The following is a 20283-nucleotide window of genomic DNA, read 5'->3' on the forward strand; positions in this document are numbered from 1 at the left end:
GAAACAGTGGGCCGAAGCATCTGCCTTATGTTTTACCCCTTGTCAGTCAGAATCTTACAACAAACCTTTTACTGAATGGGAATTTATTTCTGCACTTTCTCCTTCTCGTGATACGGCCTCTGGCCCAGACTTGATTTGTAACAAACTGCTTAAACATCTCAGTGCTCCACAACGGCAACGTCTTCTCCTGGTGTTTAACCGTATTTGGCTCCAAGGTGACTTCCCTTCGAGGGATAGCATCATGGTTCCTGCTCTTAAGCCTGGTAGGAACCCCCTATTTGTTGAAAGCTATCGGCCAGTTAATCTGACAAATGTTGTTTGCAAGTTACTTGAATGGATGGTAGCCCGTCGGCTCAATTGGGTTCTCGATTCTCGGGATCTATTGTCCACTTACCAGTGTGGCTTCCGAGAGGGACGGTCTCCTATCATTTACTTCGCTTGGAATCTGCAGTTTGGCAGGCTTTTTCCCAGCGCTGTCATTTGGTTGCAGTATTTTTCGACCTTCACAAGGCCCATGACATGGCTTGACACCATCACATCTTACTTACACTTCATCAGTGGTGTCTTTGGGGTCCACTCCTGATTTTTATCCACCAGTGTCTGTTCCATTGGTTGTTCAGGGTTCGGGTTGGTACTGTTTTTAGTTCTCCTCGGACCCAGGAGACTGGCATCCCAAAGGGTTCTGTACTGAGTGTACTTCTCTTCCTCATTGCTATCAATGGACTTGTGGCCTCTGTCAGTCCTTTGGTCACCCCTGCTCTGTATGTGGATGATTGCTGCATTTGGGTTAGTTCCTCTTCGATGGCCTCTGCAGAGCGGCAACTCCAGGGAGCTCTCCTTTAAAATCGCAGGTGGTTCACTTCTGTCGCCGTACTATGATCCAACCTGATCCGGAGCTGTATCTTGATGCACAAAGATTGCGTGTGATCCCACAGTTTCGTTTCCTGGGTCTTCTTTTTGACAACAACCTGACTTCGCTGCCTCATATCAGAGTCCTGACAGTAGAATGTTTCCGTAAACTCAATGTTCTTTGCTTCCTTGCCTACACCTCTTGGGGTACGGACCGCTCCATCCTTCTCCGCCTTTATCGTGCTTTAGTTCTGTCTTGCTTGGACTATGGTTGTCAAGTTTATGGTTCAGCTGCTCCTTCCACATTGTACATGCTGGATCCAGTCCACCATCGTGGTATCCATTAGGCCACCGGTGCCTTCCCTACTAGCCCTGTTGATAGTCTCCTGGTTGAAGCTGGGATCCCCCCCCCCCCCCCCCCCCTTTCTGTTCGGCGGTCCCAGCTTCTGGTGTCTTATGCAATCGCTGTCCGTTCCTCTCCCACTCATCCTTCCTATTCTATCCTGTTCCCAAACCATGGACATCACCCACCTGATTCCCGCCCTCGGGCAGGTTTACCAGTTGGGCTCCGCCTTGCGTCTCTTTGCCGTGATTTTCAGCTCCCTTCTTTGTCCTGTCTTCCATGCCCCTCATTTTGTTTTTACCATTGACGACACGACTGCACTTCTACATTTTTAAGCCTTTTCCCTTTTATCGTTCTGACTTTTCTGAGATGTCAAACTATCTGAATGGACCACATATGAGACAAGGGACTGATGACCTCACTGTTTGGTCCCTTCAACCCCAATGAACCAGCCAACCATCCATCAAATACAGGTAATGATAGCTGTAGGAAACCCAGAAGTATCAGTGTAAGATCAAAAGAAATTCCTCCCACAAGTGAGAGTATTAAAATCCTAGTGGTAAACTGCTGAAACATTCATCAAAATGCCATAGTTTGAAGCACTTGTGAAAAACAGTGGAGCTCACATAATTCTTTGTCCAGAAAGCACATTGAAACCTGAAATTGATAGCAGTGAGATTTTTTGGGGAACATTTTAGTGTATATTGAAAGGATAGGCAAATGGGAAATGGAGGTGGTGTATTTGCTGCAGTAGACAAGAAACCCTAATCCACCGAGATAGAAATTGAAGCTGCTAGTGAGATTGTTCAGGCAAGACTCAATGTCAGGGGTGGGCATAAAATGATAATTGGATCCTTGTATCACCTACCAGACTTATCTCCTGATGTAACCAAAAACTTAAGAGAAAACTGCAGTTCACTTGTACCTAAGTTCCTCAATCATATTGTAATCAACGGTGGATACTTCAATCATCCAACAATTAATTGGGAATACTACAGTTTTGTTAGTGGTGGGTGTGATAAGACATCCTGTGAAACTTTACTAAATTCCTTCTCTGAAAACTACTTAGAACAGATGGTTAGGAACCAAACTAATGGTGGAAATATATTGGATCTAATGGGAACAAATAGACCTAACCTCTTTGAGGATGTCTACGTTGGAACTGGTATCAGTGACCAAGATGCAGTTCTGGCAACAGTGATCGCCAAAGTGCAAAGGAGAACTGAAATAAGCAGAAAGATACATATGTTCAGTAACCTAGATAAAAAAATCAGTAGTGTCATATTTCAGTGAAAAACTTGAAAATATCAGCACAGATCAGGAGCATGTAGAGGAACTGAGGCTCAAGTTTGAAAGAATAGCTGACCATGCAATGGGTAGACATGTACCCAGTAGAACAGTTCATAATGGGAGGGAGGCTCCATGGTATACAGTCACTGTAAATAAACTTCTAAGGAAACAGATATTACTGCATAATACTTGTAAATGAAAACATAGGGCTACAGAAAGAGAGATGCTGAATGAAATGTGTTTGGCTGTCAAGAAATCAATGCGTGGTGCCTTCAGTGACTACCGCAGCAGAATATTCTTGAATACTCTTCACAAAATCCAAAGAAATTCTGGTCATATTTAAAGTTTGTTAGTGGCACCAAAGTCAGTGTGCTATTCCTAGTGAATACATGAACTGAAATTGAGGATAGCAAAGCAAAAGCTGAAATGCTTAACTCCATTTCCAAATGTTCTTTTACAAAGAAGAATTGCCCCAATTTTTATTTATTTCGATTTTTTTGCATGGAGTCATCAATATGATGCTTCTGCACATGTCAAGTACAGTTACAAACGCAAAATACATTTAGATCTTAGCTTTACAGATAGTAATTAAACAGTAAATTGATGCTTGTCAAAATACATTACATCTTAGACATATCAATACAGCCAATTATTTTTATACATTATTTTACAGCTCTTAAACTTAATCATTTAAAATTCGTTGGGTGAATAGACACACTTTTCAATTAAGAATTCTTTTAGTTTTGATTTGAATTGCTTTTTGTTTCTGTTTTTCATGGACTCTGGCAGTTTATTACACCACTTCAGTCCATTAGTATATGGGCTCTGGTCCATCATTTTTAATCTTATTCTTTGTTGGTAGAAATTCTCTTTGGACCTGGTGTTGTGGTCACTTATATCACTACATTTAGTTAATTCAGTTTTCTGAGAGACAAAAAAGTAATTAATTTATAAATATACAAAGAGTATATGGTGAAGTACTTGTGTTATCTGAAAACATCACAGCAAGAGTCTTTATAGTATAATCCATTATAATCCTTAACCCTCTGTTTTGTAGCAGTAGTACTCTGTTAAGGTGAATGTTTGCAGCACAACTCCATATTTCTATACAGTAGCTAAGATGGGGACAGATTCTCATAATAGAGTTTTAAGTGTGTGGGTGGGCACCATTATGGACAGTTGGCTAAGAAGATATAGCCCGTTGCTGACTTTTTTTACATACATGTGGCTAATCCACTTTAGGTTTGGGTTCAGATGGGCCCCTAGAAATTTACACTAATTTGCTTCCTCTGCCACTATGCCGTATACCTCGTTTATGCAAGAGTGGTGTGAGCTGCCAGTTGTAAATATTAGCATCTGGGATTTATTTACATTGACCTTTAATCCTTGTGCATGAAAATTTGAACTTAATTCTAGTATTACATTACTTGCTGAGAATTTCAGTTCCTCACAATTCTTTACCATGAAATAAAACTGAGGTGTCATCAGCATAATTTACAATGTGAGAGTTTATGGACTGTACAATGTCATTAATATATGCTAAAAAGAGAAAAGGTCAAAGAATTGAGCCTTAAGCGACTCTGTGTGTCACTGTTTTGCTTGTGGATTTAAAGGTTAAGATCTTATTGTCAGTTTGATGTGTAAGGTTGGTACCCAGTTTCTAATTCACCACATAGGTGGATAGAAGTTTCATTCATGCATCACTGATATTATATGCCCACAGGTTTTAAGAGAAGCTCATGGTTTACCGAGTCAAAAGTTTTGCTCAGGTCAAGGAATATTCCGGCTGTGTGCATACCCTGTTGTATATTGCTATATACTTGATGGAAGAAACTGGTAACAGCAGTGATCATGCTTAGGTTTTTCCTAAATCCATGCAGCGATTCAGGAAGCATTTTGTTTCTTGAGAAAAATGTGAGTTGTGATAGGATAACTGTTTCAAATATTCTACTGAATGTAGGGATTAGTGATATCGGTCTATAATTAGTCTTCTTCTTAATTCCCTTCTTATGGATTGGCTGTAAACACTTATTTTTAAGGCATTTGGGTATATGTTTTCATTAATACTACAGTTGATAAGATAGGTAAGGGGTTTAGTTATTTCATTGGCACATTTCTTTAACACCACACTTGAGATACCATCCCATCCAGATGAATGCTTGTTCTTTAGTTCTTGTGTTAAATATTTCCTTTTCATTCACCTCCATAAATTCGAGCTCGTTACCGTCCTTGACATCATTTGGTGTGGCAGCTTGTAGATCTAGAATAGGGGCTTGTTGGTCAAAAGGAGAGATAAAATGCTTACTGAATAAATTACATACTTCATTTGGATCTTTCACTAGATGGTCCTCATGTCTAATGGTAACTGGTTCACTCTGTCCCTTGCTGGTGGCTTTACTATGTTTATTGATTAGTCTCCAGGATGTCTTACTTACCTATCTTGGCTGAACGCTTTATTGCATCATTGTTTATCTGTTTCCTCAAGTGTAAAAGATCTGTTTTAAGTTTTTTTGGCTTCATTGTACTTTTCTTTAAATATATGTAGTTTGTTTCCTTATACAAACAGTCAAGATCATATATATTTCCGTCTTAACTTAATCAGTCTAGTTGTAAGTTTCAGCGTAGATTAAAGATGAGAGTTGGTTCCTACCCTAGTTATTTCGTTGAGAGGGCAGCAGCAGTTGAAATGCTTCAGCACTGTCCTATAAAATTTCTTCCCATTTATTTTCTGACCCTTTAGTTTGGTAAATAGTGTCCCATTTCTTCTCTGCTAACTTAGTTCTGAAACATAGTTCTGAAACATACTGTACCTGACTTTCATGTCTATAAAATTAAAACATGGCACGTTTTCAGCTGTAGCCTGTGATACATAAAAGTTAGGAGGTACAATTCGTGTCTGTGTCAGAGCTGATATTTATTGGTTGCCATGAGATATTGGTGCTACATACATATTTTCACATTGTAAGTCTTTAACTATCTATCATTTAATATTACAAAGCAGTATGTTCACAACAATAATAGCTCAGCATTATGTTCTGGGTAAAAGCTAGTGGATTGCGATGTGACACAATACTTTGTTTTTTTTGTGATTTCAGCTGAAAATTGGTGGGAAGAGGACAAGTCTGAAATTGATCCAAATAATGCCACGACGTTTGTGTACAATCCATATGTCTCATTCTCATTGGAACAGCAGCGTCAGCAGTTGCCTATCTTCAGCAATAGAAGCCATATATTGTACCTGTTGGAAAATTTCCAGACATTAGTGCTTGTGGGTGAAACAGGCTGTGGCAAAAGTACTCAGGTTCCTCAGGTGAGATTAAAATGAAAACACTATGCACTGAAATTTCACTGATGAAAATAAATTAGATATAATTAATGATGAAGCATTGTTTTAATATCTTTCTAGTGCTCAACATTATAGAACTGTCAGATTGTGTTTATGCTGCAATTCTAACATACATTGTGCATTTCTAATAACAAAACTAGATATTTTTCATTTTTTCCGGATTAAAAAACTGCTCTTTATTATTGGACTAAGTTACAGTGCTTGCTTAATGTATCTTTGACAATCAAAACTCAAAATTAGGAGAAAACTGAGAGACTGAAAGAACAGCTACAAATGAAAATATAGAGTGAAACTCCTTGTGAATGAGGTTTTTAGCATTAATAGAAATGATCAAATGTAACGTTAATGACTACTAAGTAAATAGTCAAGAGATGATGATTTTTTTGGATGTTGTAGAGCTTCTTATTTTCGATTGCTAAGAAACATCTGTAGATAAGTGAGTTCCACCTTATGCAAGACACCATATTTAGTTTCGTGTCTCACCATATAGAAGGTTAAACTGTCAAAACTGATGTTTCCAGTACTTATCAAATGGAAGAAATAAGTCATAGGGCAACCAGGCATTGGGAAGTGATGGTATACAAACACAATTAAAATTGAAGAACTGTTAATATACACTATGATCTGGTGAAAACCTGAGTTGACACATGTAGAAAGATTGTGAGTTGAAACATATAAATAGATTGGGTTTATTTGTAAAGGCTATGGGAAAGAGGATAGGTGTCAGTCAAAAAATTCAAAGTTCTGGGGTTCAGTCCTCAGTTTGTCTTATAATTTTGAAAATGCTAATTTGCTCTGTGATTCAGAATGAATGTTAATTTGTTAGACCTCTTATAACCTTTTCTACTTGGGTGAAAATGTTATGATGAAATTTTATGTGAAATAAACATGTAAATTCCTAATGAGTTCAAGGGAGCTTGAGAGAGAGAAACATGTGACTGAAAAAAGACATTGTTAATCAACCCAGAAAGATTTTATTGGGACAGTATGAGTGAAAGACACAGAATAGGCAGGGAATAAATTTGAAGCAATGGAACTGAAGGGAGAACTATATTTACACTAGACCAGACGTAAGAACATGTGTGCCATCGTAGAATAGTCTTCTTTAGGGGACTTGATAGGATAGTAATAGCCGTAGCTCAGTTGTGATTGTCTAGGTCCATGAGTCCATGAGACCCACTGTAATTCACAGCATGTTCATCAACTGAATTCTGTGTTGTGATGATACAAACCAGGCTGTTCCAGCTCACCTACTTGTCGGTGGATGGCAGTGCACGCACAGGAAGAGGTGGACAAACAGCTGATGTGCAAGCAGTCAGGCAGTCAGCCTGTGTCTATGCAGTCCTACTACACTGGCCAAGCACTTGTGGGCAGAGGTGGCCAAGTGCATCATGCATCTGCAGAATGTGTGCAATTGAGCCACCAGCTGGCGGTAGCTGTGCCTGCCCGAGGATGAGTTGAGGCTTGCGTGAGCGTGCCCACGCCCTATGGTTTAGTGTTGGAACAGCCTGGTACAAATCATTCATCCCTATTAGCTTGCTTTTAAAATATTATTTACATAGTGCCTGGTTTAGTACTGAATAGCACTTATCTTCCGTGGTGATGGATCACATGAATGGTGTTTGGGTGCTCTCCTTTGGATGTTCTATGTCACTTCTATAATGTAACAGCAATCAAGTTTCAAGTGCATGCATAAGTGATTTGTTGTGGTTGGTGTCACATATTATGACATAAGAGTAGTAATTATATTTATGCCTGTATTGCAAAACCTATCTATTTCTGAACTGCTCTTCCAGCCTGCACGGAACTGGGACGGGGGGTGGGGGGTGCATGCACATACTTCTGGTAATCTAGGTCAGCATTATTTGTGTCATTGAATACTGAAAAGTGTTTATAAACTGGAAAGTGCAGGTATTGGGTCAATTAATGGAGCTGGTCCGTTTTTTGACACAACTATTAGTCTCCAAGACACTGAAGGGGTAACAGTGCCTCTGAGGCACTGTTTGAGAATGTGTTTAACAAAACACTAGGACTGTTGGCAGAGAAACTTATTTATGATCTGGGCTAAAGTATGTTACTATCTAATGGGTAAATGAATTGGAAGTATCTTCTTCAAAAGCAGTTCACTGCCATAGCACACTGGTCTGCGTGTCTGGAGTTTGATTCCTGATACGGCCAGGGACTTTTCATTGGTGGGAGGACTAGAGTGGGCTTCACTCAACCTGGTGATGCTAGTTGAGAAACTACTTGAGTGATAAGTAGAAACTCTGAGATCTAGAAAGCCAATAAGGGTCAGGAGAGTGGTGTGCTGACTCTAAGCCCCTCCATATGATGCCATTTATGGAGGATGACACAGTGGTCAGTTGGTCACAATTGGCCCATCAGAGTATGAATCTGGAGCTTTGGTTTTGCATGATTTGTTTCAAAAGCCATGCACCAGAGGATGGTTTCCAGTATGGTGCTTATATGGCACCAGTTAAGACTTCTTTGGTGCATTGGTTGTCGGGGTAATGGGTATAGAGCTGCATTGGTATATTAATAATTCAGTTTGAAGGAAATCAGGAGATCGATGGGTACGCTTAAAACATACTTTGTGTGAGCCTATTTTTAGAATTGTTAAATTTCAGAGAAACAACTTACACAGTGTAGGGAGGAAGGTGATGGGTGATGCAAACTGTCGGAATAATGGCAATCACTGTTGAATACTTGAGGTTATGTATTTTGGTTTCAAATCAAATAATAACTGATGTTCATGTCTTACAGCTAAGCATACTTTCCAGTGACATTATGATTTATTTTTTAAAAAATCTTAGGCCACTGTACTTTACACCCTCGTACCATCTGAAACAAAATAGGTCAGTGTCTGTCTGTCTGTCTGTGTGTCTGTCTGTCTGTCTGTCCCCACCCCATCTGTCATTCTGTCTTTCATTCTTCAAAACTATATTTGCCAATTCAGTGATACTGTCAGTGGTGGCTCATGCAGACTTTTTTCAGTGTGTTACAGCGTGGTGGCCCATAGTTATTTGACTTAAAAGGGTAGTAATCACAACTAAATTGAATATGTTAATTTTACTTATATAAACTGGATTGTTGAAATACATTTAAATTTTATAATTTTTGTGAGAAAAAGTAAAGTGATTGAGGGGGGAAAAAAGCCAGTGGTAGCAGTGGGAATTGAACCTGAGCCAACAAATAGGCAGTCGATGCACTTGACCACTGGACTATGAGACTCACATGTGGACCGCTGCTTGAAAGTCTGCCATACTCGGTATGCATAAGTCTTCTGAAAACTAAACACTATTGACATGTTTAGACGTCCCATCGAACTGATTGACAGGTGGGGTGAGTTACTTCCCTATGTTGGTGAATAAAAAAAGCTTCAAGTACTTATATATAACGTGTGTTTTTTATGTGCTATCATTTTCAGAAAACCTTGTTTTGACATCTCGAACCTTTTATGAAATGTGATGATTCTTATGATCGCAGTTTGCAGTGTGCAAGGACAGAAATGGGCATGTAGCATGCAACCACCCGCCCAATATAAAAACCAGTAACTTAGAACAAAATGAAATCATTCTGCCCTCAATTTTAAATAAAATTTCAATATAATATTTACATTTCATACACAGCAATGCAGGGGTTAAAATCACCGTATGCAAGGTTTGTGCAATGCATTTTTACCATTGCAAACTCTTGAAAATTTTGTGCAATGCTTTACTTAATTTGATGCAGCACTGTAACTATGATCCATAATGAAAAGGAAATTCAGTCCTTTATCAAGTGCAGATTACAGACTGCAAAAAGAAAGGGAAAAAAAATCGCCTAATGGCTTCCTTAAAATTGGGTAAGTATTTCATAGTGGCTGGAACACTCTCTCAGCACAGGTAGCAGCATTAGGCGAGCAGTACAGTGACAACGCAGCCGCTCTCAGCATAGATTGCAGAAAGCACTTTTGTAGCATTCAGAGGGTTAAATTTTATGATGATAGTTTAACATTGTGAGGAATAAGATAAAATGAAGGGAAAAAAAGGTCAGTAGCAGCAGGAATTGAATCCGAGCCTACAGGTTTTCAGTCAGTGCACTTGATCACTTGGCCATGGTGCAATTACGTCAACTGCTCCTCTAAAATCCCTCCTACTTTACACTTGCAGAGTATTTTACATGCAATGCTCAAAGAATAATACTATCAGATCACAGTCTGTGCAGTTGTAAATGGACAGCTGTGTCCCTTGTCAGTTGATTTGTAGTGTGGCTGACCATCATTTTAGCATTTGACACTGGTTTTTATTTATCACAGTGTGTGCTAAAAACATGTTTTTGTCTATTTTATATGCATACCAGTGTGCATTAGAAGAGAATTGACATAATTTTAGTATGATTTCTGGTTCGCGTCTGAAAAGAAATGGCATAAATTTAGTGTGATATTTACAATGTGGTGTAACACATTATCATGTGATCACCAGCTCCCACTTGCCATCACATCTGCCAAAAGATCTCTCTTCTGTTAGCAGCTAGTTATGACTTGAAGTTTTCTGTATCATCGTCAGGGGTTGTGAATAATCATCACCAGTTTGTTCTAGGTATTCCTAGAACTCCAGCTGTCAGTTTGGTATCTCTTTGATGTAAACTTCTCGATGATCACTTGAGCCCTAACGAATTTGACAGTGATGCCATGGCAGTACAGTTAAGATGTAGATGTTACATGGATGAAAGGAATGATAACATCAAACTGCACATGTACCACAAGATTGTAATATTTATGTGTCTCACATATTGTGATCTTTTGATGCTGATCACTAAAGATGCAGGTCATGTTTTCAAAGAAGTTGGCAACTGAACAACTATACAAAATTTTTATTGATTGATCTTGGAACACTCTGAACAATCATTGTTTCCTCATTGACTCCCATCAGTCATTCATTACATCTGTATAACTCTTCTCTTCCTTGAAGTTTATATTCTCAATCTGTTATCGTAGGACCTATCATTTTGCGAAGGATCTTGTGCTCAATCTTTTCACTTGTGTATAGGTATTCAGTTTGATCACTCTTTTGTAGTGCCTTGAGGTTAGCTTTTCCTTGTGGGACATGTGTTGCACGAAAAGTAGTGGCCTTCAGTTATTGGCTTCTTTTCTGCTATTTTCATCTGCACTGTTTCACCAAGGTATCTGGAACTGTACACTTCTTCTGTTTTACTGTACTTTTTCAGATTATGTGGTGCTGTTTGGATGTTGATTGCGTACTTTGTTTCCTCAAAAGAAATTTGGAGGCCAGGTTTTCCTGCCTATTCCTTCAGTGTGTTTATCTGCTCTGTAGCTGTCTGTTTCTTAACCACATATCGAGGTCAAAGCAAAGAACTTTTTTCAGTAACCATTTTTTGGCAAATTTCTTTTCCCATTCTCAAATGACCTCCTCCTCAACACACAGCAGAAGAGAACTGGGGACAGTACATCACCCTGTTGGACTCCAGTTTCAGTTAAAAACTCTTTCTCCCATGACTTTTACATTTGAATTTGTTTACATTGAAGTTTGCTTGATAATACTCTGTTTTAGAGCACACCCCAAATTCTTTCACAATGTCAAACAATACTGACCAGTTGTGACCCTATCATAGGCTTTCTTAAAGTTGAAGAAGACAACTACCAGATCCTTAGAGTATAGTTTTCCAGTACTCTTTTTCAGGCTCCAAATCTGCTTGACACACAACCTTCCGTTGCAGAATCTGCCTCGATATTTGCAATTTTGATGGTCTACTTGCTCAATCAGACTGGCCTGCAATGCTTCAGAGAGTACCTTGCAAGTTTGAGGTATGATAGAAATGCAGTGATGATTGTTGAAATTAGTTCTATCATCCTTTTTATTTTTACAGAGGATGAATCACTCCAGCTTTCCATTCACCATATATTATTCGAGTTTCTCAGATTTTTCAATCTCTTAATAATATGTCTGCGTAAGCAGAAGAAACTAACGATCAAAGTCCAAAACAATTTATTGGACTGTTCATTTAACCAAAACAAATTCTCCAAATATACCACCAACACAAAACAGTGATCCGTATTTGAATTAAAACTACATACAGGAATAAGATAGAAAACAACTGAAATAATTTCCTACTAGTCTCTGCCAGAGACGTCTCCGATATACCAAGCGTAATCCAAAGATCAGCGAGAAGATCCAAGCTGGGCTGGCGGGGCAGCAGCTATCCAAGTCTGCTGTCGGCCAATGAACTGCCGATGTGCGGCCGAGCGCCGGCCTTTATAGCGATTCGGTGGATGAGTACCTCGGAACTATTTTCCGTCACGTGGTTGACGTGTGAAAATAGTTCCGGGATCTGCAGCGACCTCTTCCTTATGTTTATATGGGCCGGTAGTGGCCCCTGGTGGCACAGGTGTCTTTGCTGTGGTGTTGTTGTTGTTGTTGTGGTTGTTGCTGTGGCCGTTCATCAATATTGCCTGTTAGTTGTGTAGTGCTTTGGTGTGGCTGCGAAGGCGGGCAACCTGCAGCTGCAGGCTGTCAGTTTGGTTGCTGATACTCTAGGCGCCGTGATGTCTGGTGGAGAAGGCCACAGCATTTAACTTGGAATTAATGGCGATTACCTCTCCACTTATCAACATTTCCGCTGTGGTTGAGTTTTCCCCAGTATCTTTCTTGTTTTTCATTTGCACGAAATCTTTCGCAGTTCGTTAGGAGTAGGAGTAATAGAATTGTTGTTTATGTGCTCTGGAAATGTTCTTGGACATCTTGCTCTGCGTTCTTCACTTTTAAGCAGTGTTCCAAAGTTCTGGGCTCTTCATTGTTCACTGCTGCCAGATTCCCATCAGCCCTCTTGAGGTTAAGACCAGGATAGCCATTTATACTCGTATGCAGCTGGGAGGTCCTGTAAAAGTTCCTCCTAGTGTTCCTTGTGAATTCTGACTTGGTGCTTACGATCTCGTCAATGACTGTGGCTCTTTAGGCTTTGTGAAGAGTTTTTGCTGTCTACTTCTACAGTGGAACTGCAGCGGTTTCTTCCACCATCTAGCTGAGCTCCGCCAACTTATCAGCCGTCATCCTTTCCTTTGCATTGCTCTGCAGGAAACTTGGTTTCCAGCAATGCGAACCCCCGCCCTCCGTGGCTATCGGGGTTATTTTAAGAACCGGGCAGCTTATGAAAGGGTGTCTGGTGGCGTCTGCATATATGTCCTTAACTCTTCTTCACAGCGAGTTTGTACCTCTACAAACAGCTTTAGAGGCTGTCGCTGTTCGGGTGTGGACGCCACAGGCTATTACCGTCTGCAGTATTTACCTTCCACCTGATGGTGCTGTCGCGCAGCATGTCCTGGCTGCTCTGATAGCCCAACTGCTGCCACCTTTTTTGCTGCTGGGCGATTTCAATGCCCACAACCCTCTATGGGGTGGGACTGTCTCCGATGACCGCGGTCGGGCCGTGGAGCATGTGTTGGCTCAGCTCGACCTTAGCCTCTTGAACACCGGTGCTCCCACGCATTTCAGTGTGGCCCATGGCTCGTTCTCGGCCATCAATCTCTCTATTTGCAGCCCTGGACTTGTCCCATCCCTCCACTGGAGAGTGCATCCTGACCTGTGTGGTAGTGACCATTTTCCCATCTATTTGTCACTGCCCCAGTGTCATTCTTCTGGGCGCTTGCCCCGCTGGGCTCTCCACAGGGCTGACTGGCCGGCTTTTACTTCCGCTGCAACCATTGAGTCTCCCCCACAGGGTGACATTGACGAGGTGGTGCGTGTTTTAACCACGTCCATCATTTCAGCGGCCGAGGCTGCCATCCCCCGTTCTTCTGGCCACCCTCGGAGGAGGGCTGTACCCTGGTGGTCGCCGGAGGTTGCTGAGGCTATTCGCGACCGTCGGCGGGCTCTCCAGCGTCATAGGCGGCACCCGTCTCTTGAGACCCTCATCACCTTTAAGAGGCTCCGTGCCTTCGCCCGTCGTCTTATTGCACGGCGTAAGCAGGAGTGCTGGGAGAGGTATGTCTCATCCTTGGGCTCCCATCTCTCCCCCTCGCTCGTGTGGTCCCGGATCCGGCGGATTTACGGATACCAGACCCCTATGGGTGTCCCTGGGCTCTCCTTGGATGGCGCTGTCTGCATGGACGCTGCTGCCATTGCTGAACGGCTTGCCGCGCACTTTGCTCAGAGCTCTGCGACTGCATCCTATCCCCCCGCCTTTCGCTCTCTAAAGGAGCGAGCCGAGCGGACGCCGTTCTCATTCCACACGCGTCGTTCTGAAACATACAATGCTCCTTTCAGCGAGAGGGAATTCCTCGCTGCCCTCGCCGATTGCCCTGATACAGCACCAGGCCCAGACTGCATCCACGCGCAGATGCTGAAGCATCTCTCCAGGGACTGCCAGAGACACATTCTCGCGATATTTAATCGCATTTGGAGCGAAGGCGTGTTTCCGTCGCAATGGCGAGAGGGTGTTATTGTCCCCATCTTGAAGCCCGGTGCGGACCCACTGGCGGTGGACAGCTATCGTCCCATTACCCTCACCAACGTTTTGTGCAAATTGCTCGAACGTATGGTGGGGCGGCGTTTGTGTTGGGTCCTTGAGTCGCGCGGTCTCCTCGCTCCATCCCAGGGTGGCTTCCGTCAGGGCCGGTCTGCCACGGACAATTTGGTGCGGCTGGAATCTGCAGTCCGTACGGCCTTTGCCCGACGTCAGCATCTCGTTGCTGTATTTTTCGATCTGCGGAAGGCGTATGACACCACATGGCGGCATCACATCCTCGCCACGTTGCATGAGTGGGGTCTTCGTGGTCGGCTCCCGGCTTTTCTTCAAACCTTTTTATTGCGCCGCTCTTTCCGGGTGCAAGTCGGTGCCACCTCTAGTTCATCTTATATACAGGAAAATGGGGTCCCGCAGGGCTCAGTGTTGAGCGTCTCCTTATTTCTAGTGGCCATTAATGGTCTGGCTGCAGCAGTGGGGTCGTCGGTGTCTCCTTCTTTGTATGCCGACGACTTCTGCATCTCATTTAGCTCCACGACTACGGGAGTCGCCGACCGCAGGCTGCAAGTCGCCGTTCGCAAGGCAGCATCATGGGCTCTGACTCATGGTTTTCAGTTCTCTGCAGCCAAGACTCGAGTTATGCACTTCTGCAGGCGTCGGACGGTCCACCCTCATCCTGAACTTTACCTCGGCGGCCACCTGCTTGAAGTGGTGGACACTTGCCGCTTCTTGGGGCAGTCTCCTTCCCCTTGGGGTTTTATCTGCTCTGCGACTTTGTCTTGCTTGTTTTTGGAATGGGGGACTGATGATCTTAGCTGTTTAGTCCCCCTTAAACATCCCAACAACCACCACCACCACTTCTACAGTCTTCGTACAGTGAGAGTTCATATAAAAAGTTTATGTAACCAAAATAGACAAAACATAAGTTAATGGGAGGAGTGACACATGAGGAAACTCTTCAGTTTCAGTTTGAAAGTGCGTGGACTACTGCTAAGGATTTTGAATTCTTGTGGTAGCTTGTTGAAAATGGATGCAGCAGTATACTGCACATCTTCCTGCACAAGAGTTAAGGAAGTCCGATCCAAATACAGGTTTGATTTCTGCTGAGTATTAACTGAGTGAAAGCTGCTTATTCTTGGGAATAAGCTGACATTGTTAACAAGAAATGACCGTAATATATATATATATTGACAGGCCATTGTCAAAATACCCAGACTAGTGAACAGGACTCGACAAGAGGTTCACAAACTACACCACTTATTGCCCAAACCACCCGTTTGAGCCAAAAATATCATTTGAGAATGGGAAGGGTCACCCCAAAATATTATACGATACATCATATGCGAATGAAAATGAGCAAAGTAGACTACTTTTCATGTCAAACTATCACTCACTTCAGATACCATTCAAATAGTAAAAATGGCAGCATTAAGTCTTTGAACGAGATCCTGAACATGGGCTTTTCATGACAGTTTACTATCTATCTGAACACCTAGAAATTTGAACTATTAAATTTCACTAATTATATGCCCATTCTGTGAAATTAAAATGTCGTGTTCGTTGAATTGTGTGTTAGAAACTGTAACAACTGAGTCTTAAACTGTGATTTAGCGTTAGTTTATTTTCTGCAAGCATGAATTTTGGTCATGAACTGCACTATTTGAAACAGAGCCAATGTTGCACACAACATCCTTTACTACCAAACTAGTGTCATCAGCAAACAGAAATATTTTAGAATTGCCTGTAATACTAGAGGGCATATTGACTGTATAAATAAGAAACAGGACTGGCCTGAGCACTGACCCTTGGGGCGCCCCCTACTTGACCGTGCCCCACTCACACATCACATAATAGCCATTCTAAACACTGTGAATAATGACCTTCTGCTGTCTGTTGTTAAAGTAAGACATGAATCAGTTGTGAGCTACTGGTACTCCCCGTATTCCGTGATGGTCCAACTTCTGAAGCAGTATCTTGTCAACAGAATCAAACGCATTAGTTACATCAAAAAAAATTGGCTAGCATTCGAAACCTTTTGTTTAATCCATCCAGCACCTCACAGAGAAAAGAGAATATAGTATTTTCAGTTGTTAAACCACTTTTAAAACTGAACTGTACATTTGATAGCAAATTATGTGAAATAAAATGATCAATTATCCTTATACACAGTCTTTTCAAGAAATTTAGCGAATACTGATGGTGTAGAAATTCTCTACAGTATCCCTTTCTCCCTTTTTATAAAGCAGCTTTACTATGAGTGCCTTAATCATTCAGGAAACTGACCATCCTTAAAGGAAAAATTAGAAAACTGGCTAAGTACGGGGCTAACATGTGCAGCACAGTACTTTAATATTCTGCTAGGTACTCCATCATATCCGTGAGTCCTTAGTCTTCAGTGATTTAATTATTGACTCAATCCCCGCCTTGTCAGAAACACTCAGAGGAGTATTTTGGACATCAGTCTTTGAAAGGCATTTCACTGTAGAAACTAAGCTTTTATTTAATTCACCTGCAATGTTCAGAAAGTGATTGTTAACTACAGTACGTATATCTGACTTACCAGTAACAGAAATATTTTTACTACTGACTGACTTTATATAGTTGACCTTGTGCTGCTGACCACACACTTCATTTGCAACTGACCATTTGGTTTTAATTTTATCCTGTGAATTAGCTATTATGTTTGCATACCATATACTCTTTGACTTCCTAACAACATTTTTAAGCGCCTTACAGTACTGTTTGTAATGGGCTAGTGTAGCTTGATTGTGACTACTTCTAACATTTTAATATAATTCCAATATTGTTGTACATGATATCCTTACCCCACTAGTCAGCTACCAAGGCTGCCTTTTACTGCTAGTACCATGTTTAGAATGTTCTAAATGGAAAGCAACTTTCAAAGGGCATGAGAAATGTGTTCAGGAAAGCATTATATTTGTCATCTATGTTATTGGCACTGTAAACATCCTGCGACACTTGTTCCTTAATGAGGTTTAAAAAAACTCTCTTACCGTAGGATTAGCTTTTCTACGCAGTTTGCAATTATATATAACATTTGTTTGAGTACAGAAACCTTTTAGTGTAAAAAATTTGTGCAACATGGTCTGAAAGGCCATTCACCCTTTTACTAACAGAATGCCCATCTTGTGCTTGACTGTGTACCCTGTTTTATGGGCCATTTATATGATCAACTGTCTTATCACAATCTTCAGTCCACCATGGCTGTTTATACCACAACCAGTGGAGACTCTAGTGATTAAGGGGATGTATACACCTCTGAACAGCTGGGAAATCCGGGAAAATGTCTATCCACTTCCTGACCATCATCAGCCATATTCGTCTCATTTGCATAAATGTCTCTATTCTGATTTTTTAATTCTACTGTCTCATGATTTGCCTCATTCTCCTCGGAAGTGTCACTGTTATTAATTTCACTTCTCTCTGGAGAATAAATCACATCTCTGTGATGCAAGTGAATTATTTTCTTATCTGCCATGGTGTCAATAACTCTTACCTCTCTTTTAATTCTAGGTTAACCAAGGATGCTTAAGATTATGTCAGCTCCGCTGTGTTTGACCACCTCTACCCTTGCCTTATGTTCTCAGCAAGAATGCTGCCGTAGCGGTGCAGTGTTCTGCTGATGGCGCTGCCCCAGATGCTGTCCGCTGGCGTCTGCACTGCTAGCTTAATATTAGCCAGAAGCATGCATCCTACCTCTCAGCCTCGGGTCACATCATATGTCCTCATCGAAGTTCGGTCTTCTCGCTGCTCCAGACGCTGCCCGTTTCTTCACTCGGCTGTCTTCGTGTGTGTGGCCTTGACAGACTTCCGAAACTGGTTTCAACCAGCTCTTGCTGTGCTCGCTTTCTGCTGCGTCATGAGCCACCACTTTTTGCGTGCCTCTCCGCTGCGCCGAGCAGGTTACATATAAACGTTATGCACTGCACTGATTTTTACATCTCACGTTCTCCACTGCACTGTCTAATCACTGCTTACACTGTCCAAAGTCACTGTTTAAGTCACTGTCTAGTTAACTCTTTTTTCCTACCTCACTGTTCATGTTTACGTCCTTTATTCACTATTTAAGTCACTGTTCATCACCTTCGTATTCTCGCGTGCACTAAATCTTAGTGCACATTCTGTTACAATGACTGCCGTATGCAGACACTTTTACTCTGCCAGGATACTCTTCAGCTACATCCCCACCGGGGATGCCATGTACAACATCCTCAGTGGCATTGTAGTGACAAGGGAGTACTTCTCTGGGCAGCATCACTAACCTGGTGTCTTGCTGCTTCGATAAGTCCCTCGTAGCACAGTAGTAGTGCACAGTCACCAGGTTCCATGTAGGTGGTGATCCTGCTGAAGTGGAGTGTTTAGGGATGCCAGTTGTTAATTGTCAACAACGTTTGTATTACAATTGTTTTCAAACAGCAATTGCTTTGTCACAAATGTCACAGAATCAGAATTTGCAGTATGGCGGCTCTGAGCTACGCCGTTATATTCGACCCGTTACAACCGTAACACCGTTTTCTGACTTTACATAATGATAGACACTGCACACGACACGTGGCGTTCTGATAACTAATAACTTCACTTTATATCTTGTTTAACAGCTGAAATATGTACTCATGACTGTTCTTTTAGAGCCATCCCGGTTACTTGACCCTGCGTTTTGAGTGGCTGCTCGCGACTATAATCAGCCAATGGGCATTCAGATCACTGTTGCTAGGCTGACCTGACATCACATTTTCGGGCATTGTGACGGAAGTTTGTTTCGGAACACTGTCTCAGATTGTAAGATCCTACTCCCAAATAGTCGTTTCTTGTCCTACTAAGGTTGCGCAACATTGCGTCCTATGATTTAATCACTGATGCTCCTTGCTGATGCTTAATTGTCAAATGTACATGTAGCCTAGCTGCTGCTGAGTGTTCCCGATCACATAAATATGCCTAATACTTAACTTAAACACGTGAGGGGAATGCACACAGTATTACAATGGTGTGTATTGAACAGTGTTGTCATCTGCATAACACACAATTGAATTTGCTTGTACATGGTAAGGTGAGCCATTAAATGCAGTGATGAACAGAAAAGGACCTAGAACCGAGCCCTGAGGCACTCCAGTCCGAACTTGCTTCAGCGAGGAGCATCTATTTTTAATTTATACAAACTGTCTCCTGTTACTTAAGTATGATTCGATTACATCTAAAGATGGTTTGTGTATTCTAGCTTTGCGGGTAGGGTGTTAAATGGTACGCAGTCGAAGGCTTTGTTAAGATCACAAAGTACAACTGATAGTAGATCCTTATTTTCGAATGCAGTTAACACCTGGTTAATAACTTCAGTGACAGCAGTAGTGGTATTTTTACCATATTGATACGCAAACTGTCTGTTGGAGAGGAGATCATGCTTTTCAAAATAGCTATTTAGATGGCTGTACATTAGATATTCAAAAACTTTAGAGAAAATTGGGACAATAGAAACTGGTCGATAGTTTTGGGGCAGATGCTTATCTCCCTTTTTAAAGACTGGTATCGCTCTTAACAGTTTTGAGTGGATCTGGGAAAACTCCCGATTCTAAACACGCATTAAAAATGAAAGAAAGAGGTTGACAGATAAAGTGTTATTTTTTTCATTGCATAGTTAGAGAACCAGTAACATTCCATACTTTTGGAGTTGGTGAACCTTGCCACAGCTTTTACAATATCCTCTGGGGTGACTTTCCAGTGGAAAGTATACCTCCTATGGGGCACAGCACCAAGATGATCTAGTGCACAAGTGCTATTTTGCTTGATTTTGTTTTTCAGCTCATTCACAGAGGTTAGGAGGTAATTATTTACTTCTTCTGGGACCAGCATTGCATCTTGTGTGTGGGTTTGTGAATTATATTGGTTGATGATGTCCCATGCTGCTTTACATTTGTTGGGAGCACTTTCAATGTAATGTTCACATGCATGTTTTTTGGTCGAGGACAGTTTGTCTCTTTTT

General features: G+C 41.5%; 1 protein-coding gene across 6 annotated transcripts in view; it reads left to right on the forward strand.

Moving 5' to 3' along the window:
- LOC126088602 (probable ATP-dependent RNA helicase DHX35) overlaps nucleotides 1-20283 on the forward strand; it is a 221854-nt gene that overhangs the window by 25761 nt on the left and 175810 nt on the right. For all 6 annotated transcript variants that reach the window (XM_049906812.1, XM_049906810.1, XM_049906808.1 and 3 more), the window contains one exon: nucleotides 5578-5792. In XM_049906812.1, the coding sequence (XP_049762769.1) occupies nucleotides 5578-5792 (215 nt within the window). The remainder of the gene's footprint in view (nucleotides 1-5577; nucleotides 5793-20283) is intronic.

The sequence above is a fragment of the Schistocerca cancellata genome, chromosome 6 (assembly GCF_023864275.1).
Source record: "Schistocerca cancellata isolate TAMUIC-IGC-003103 chromosome 6, iqSchCanc2.1, whole genome shotgun sequence".
Lineage (NCBI taxonomy): Eukaryota > Metazoa > Arthropoda > Insecta > Orthoptera > Acrididae > Schistocerca > Schistocerca cancellata.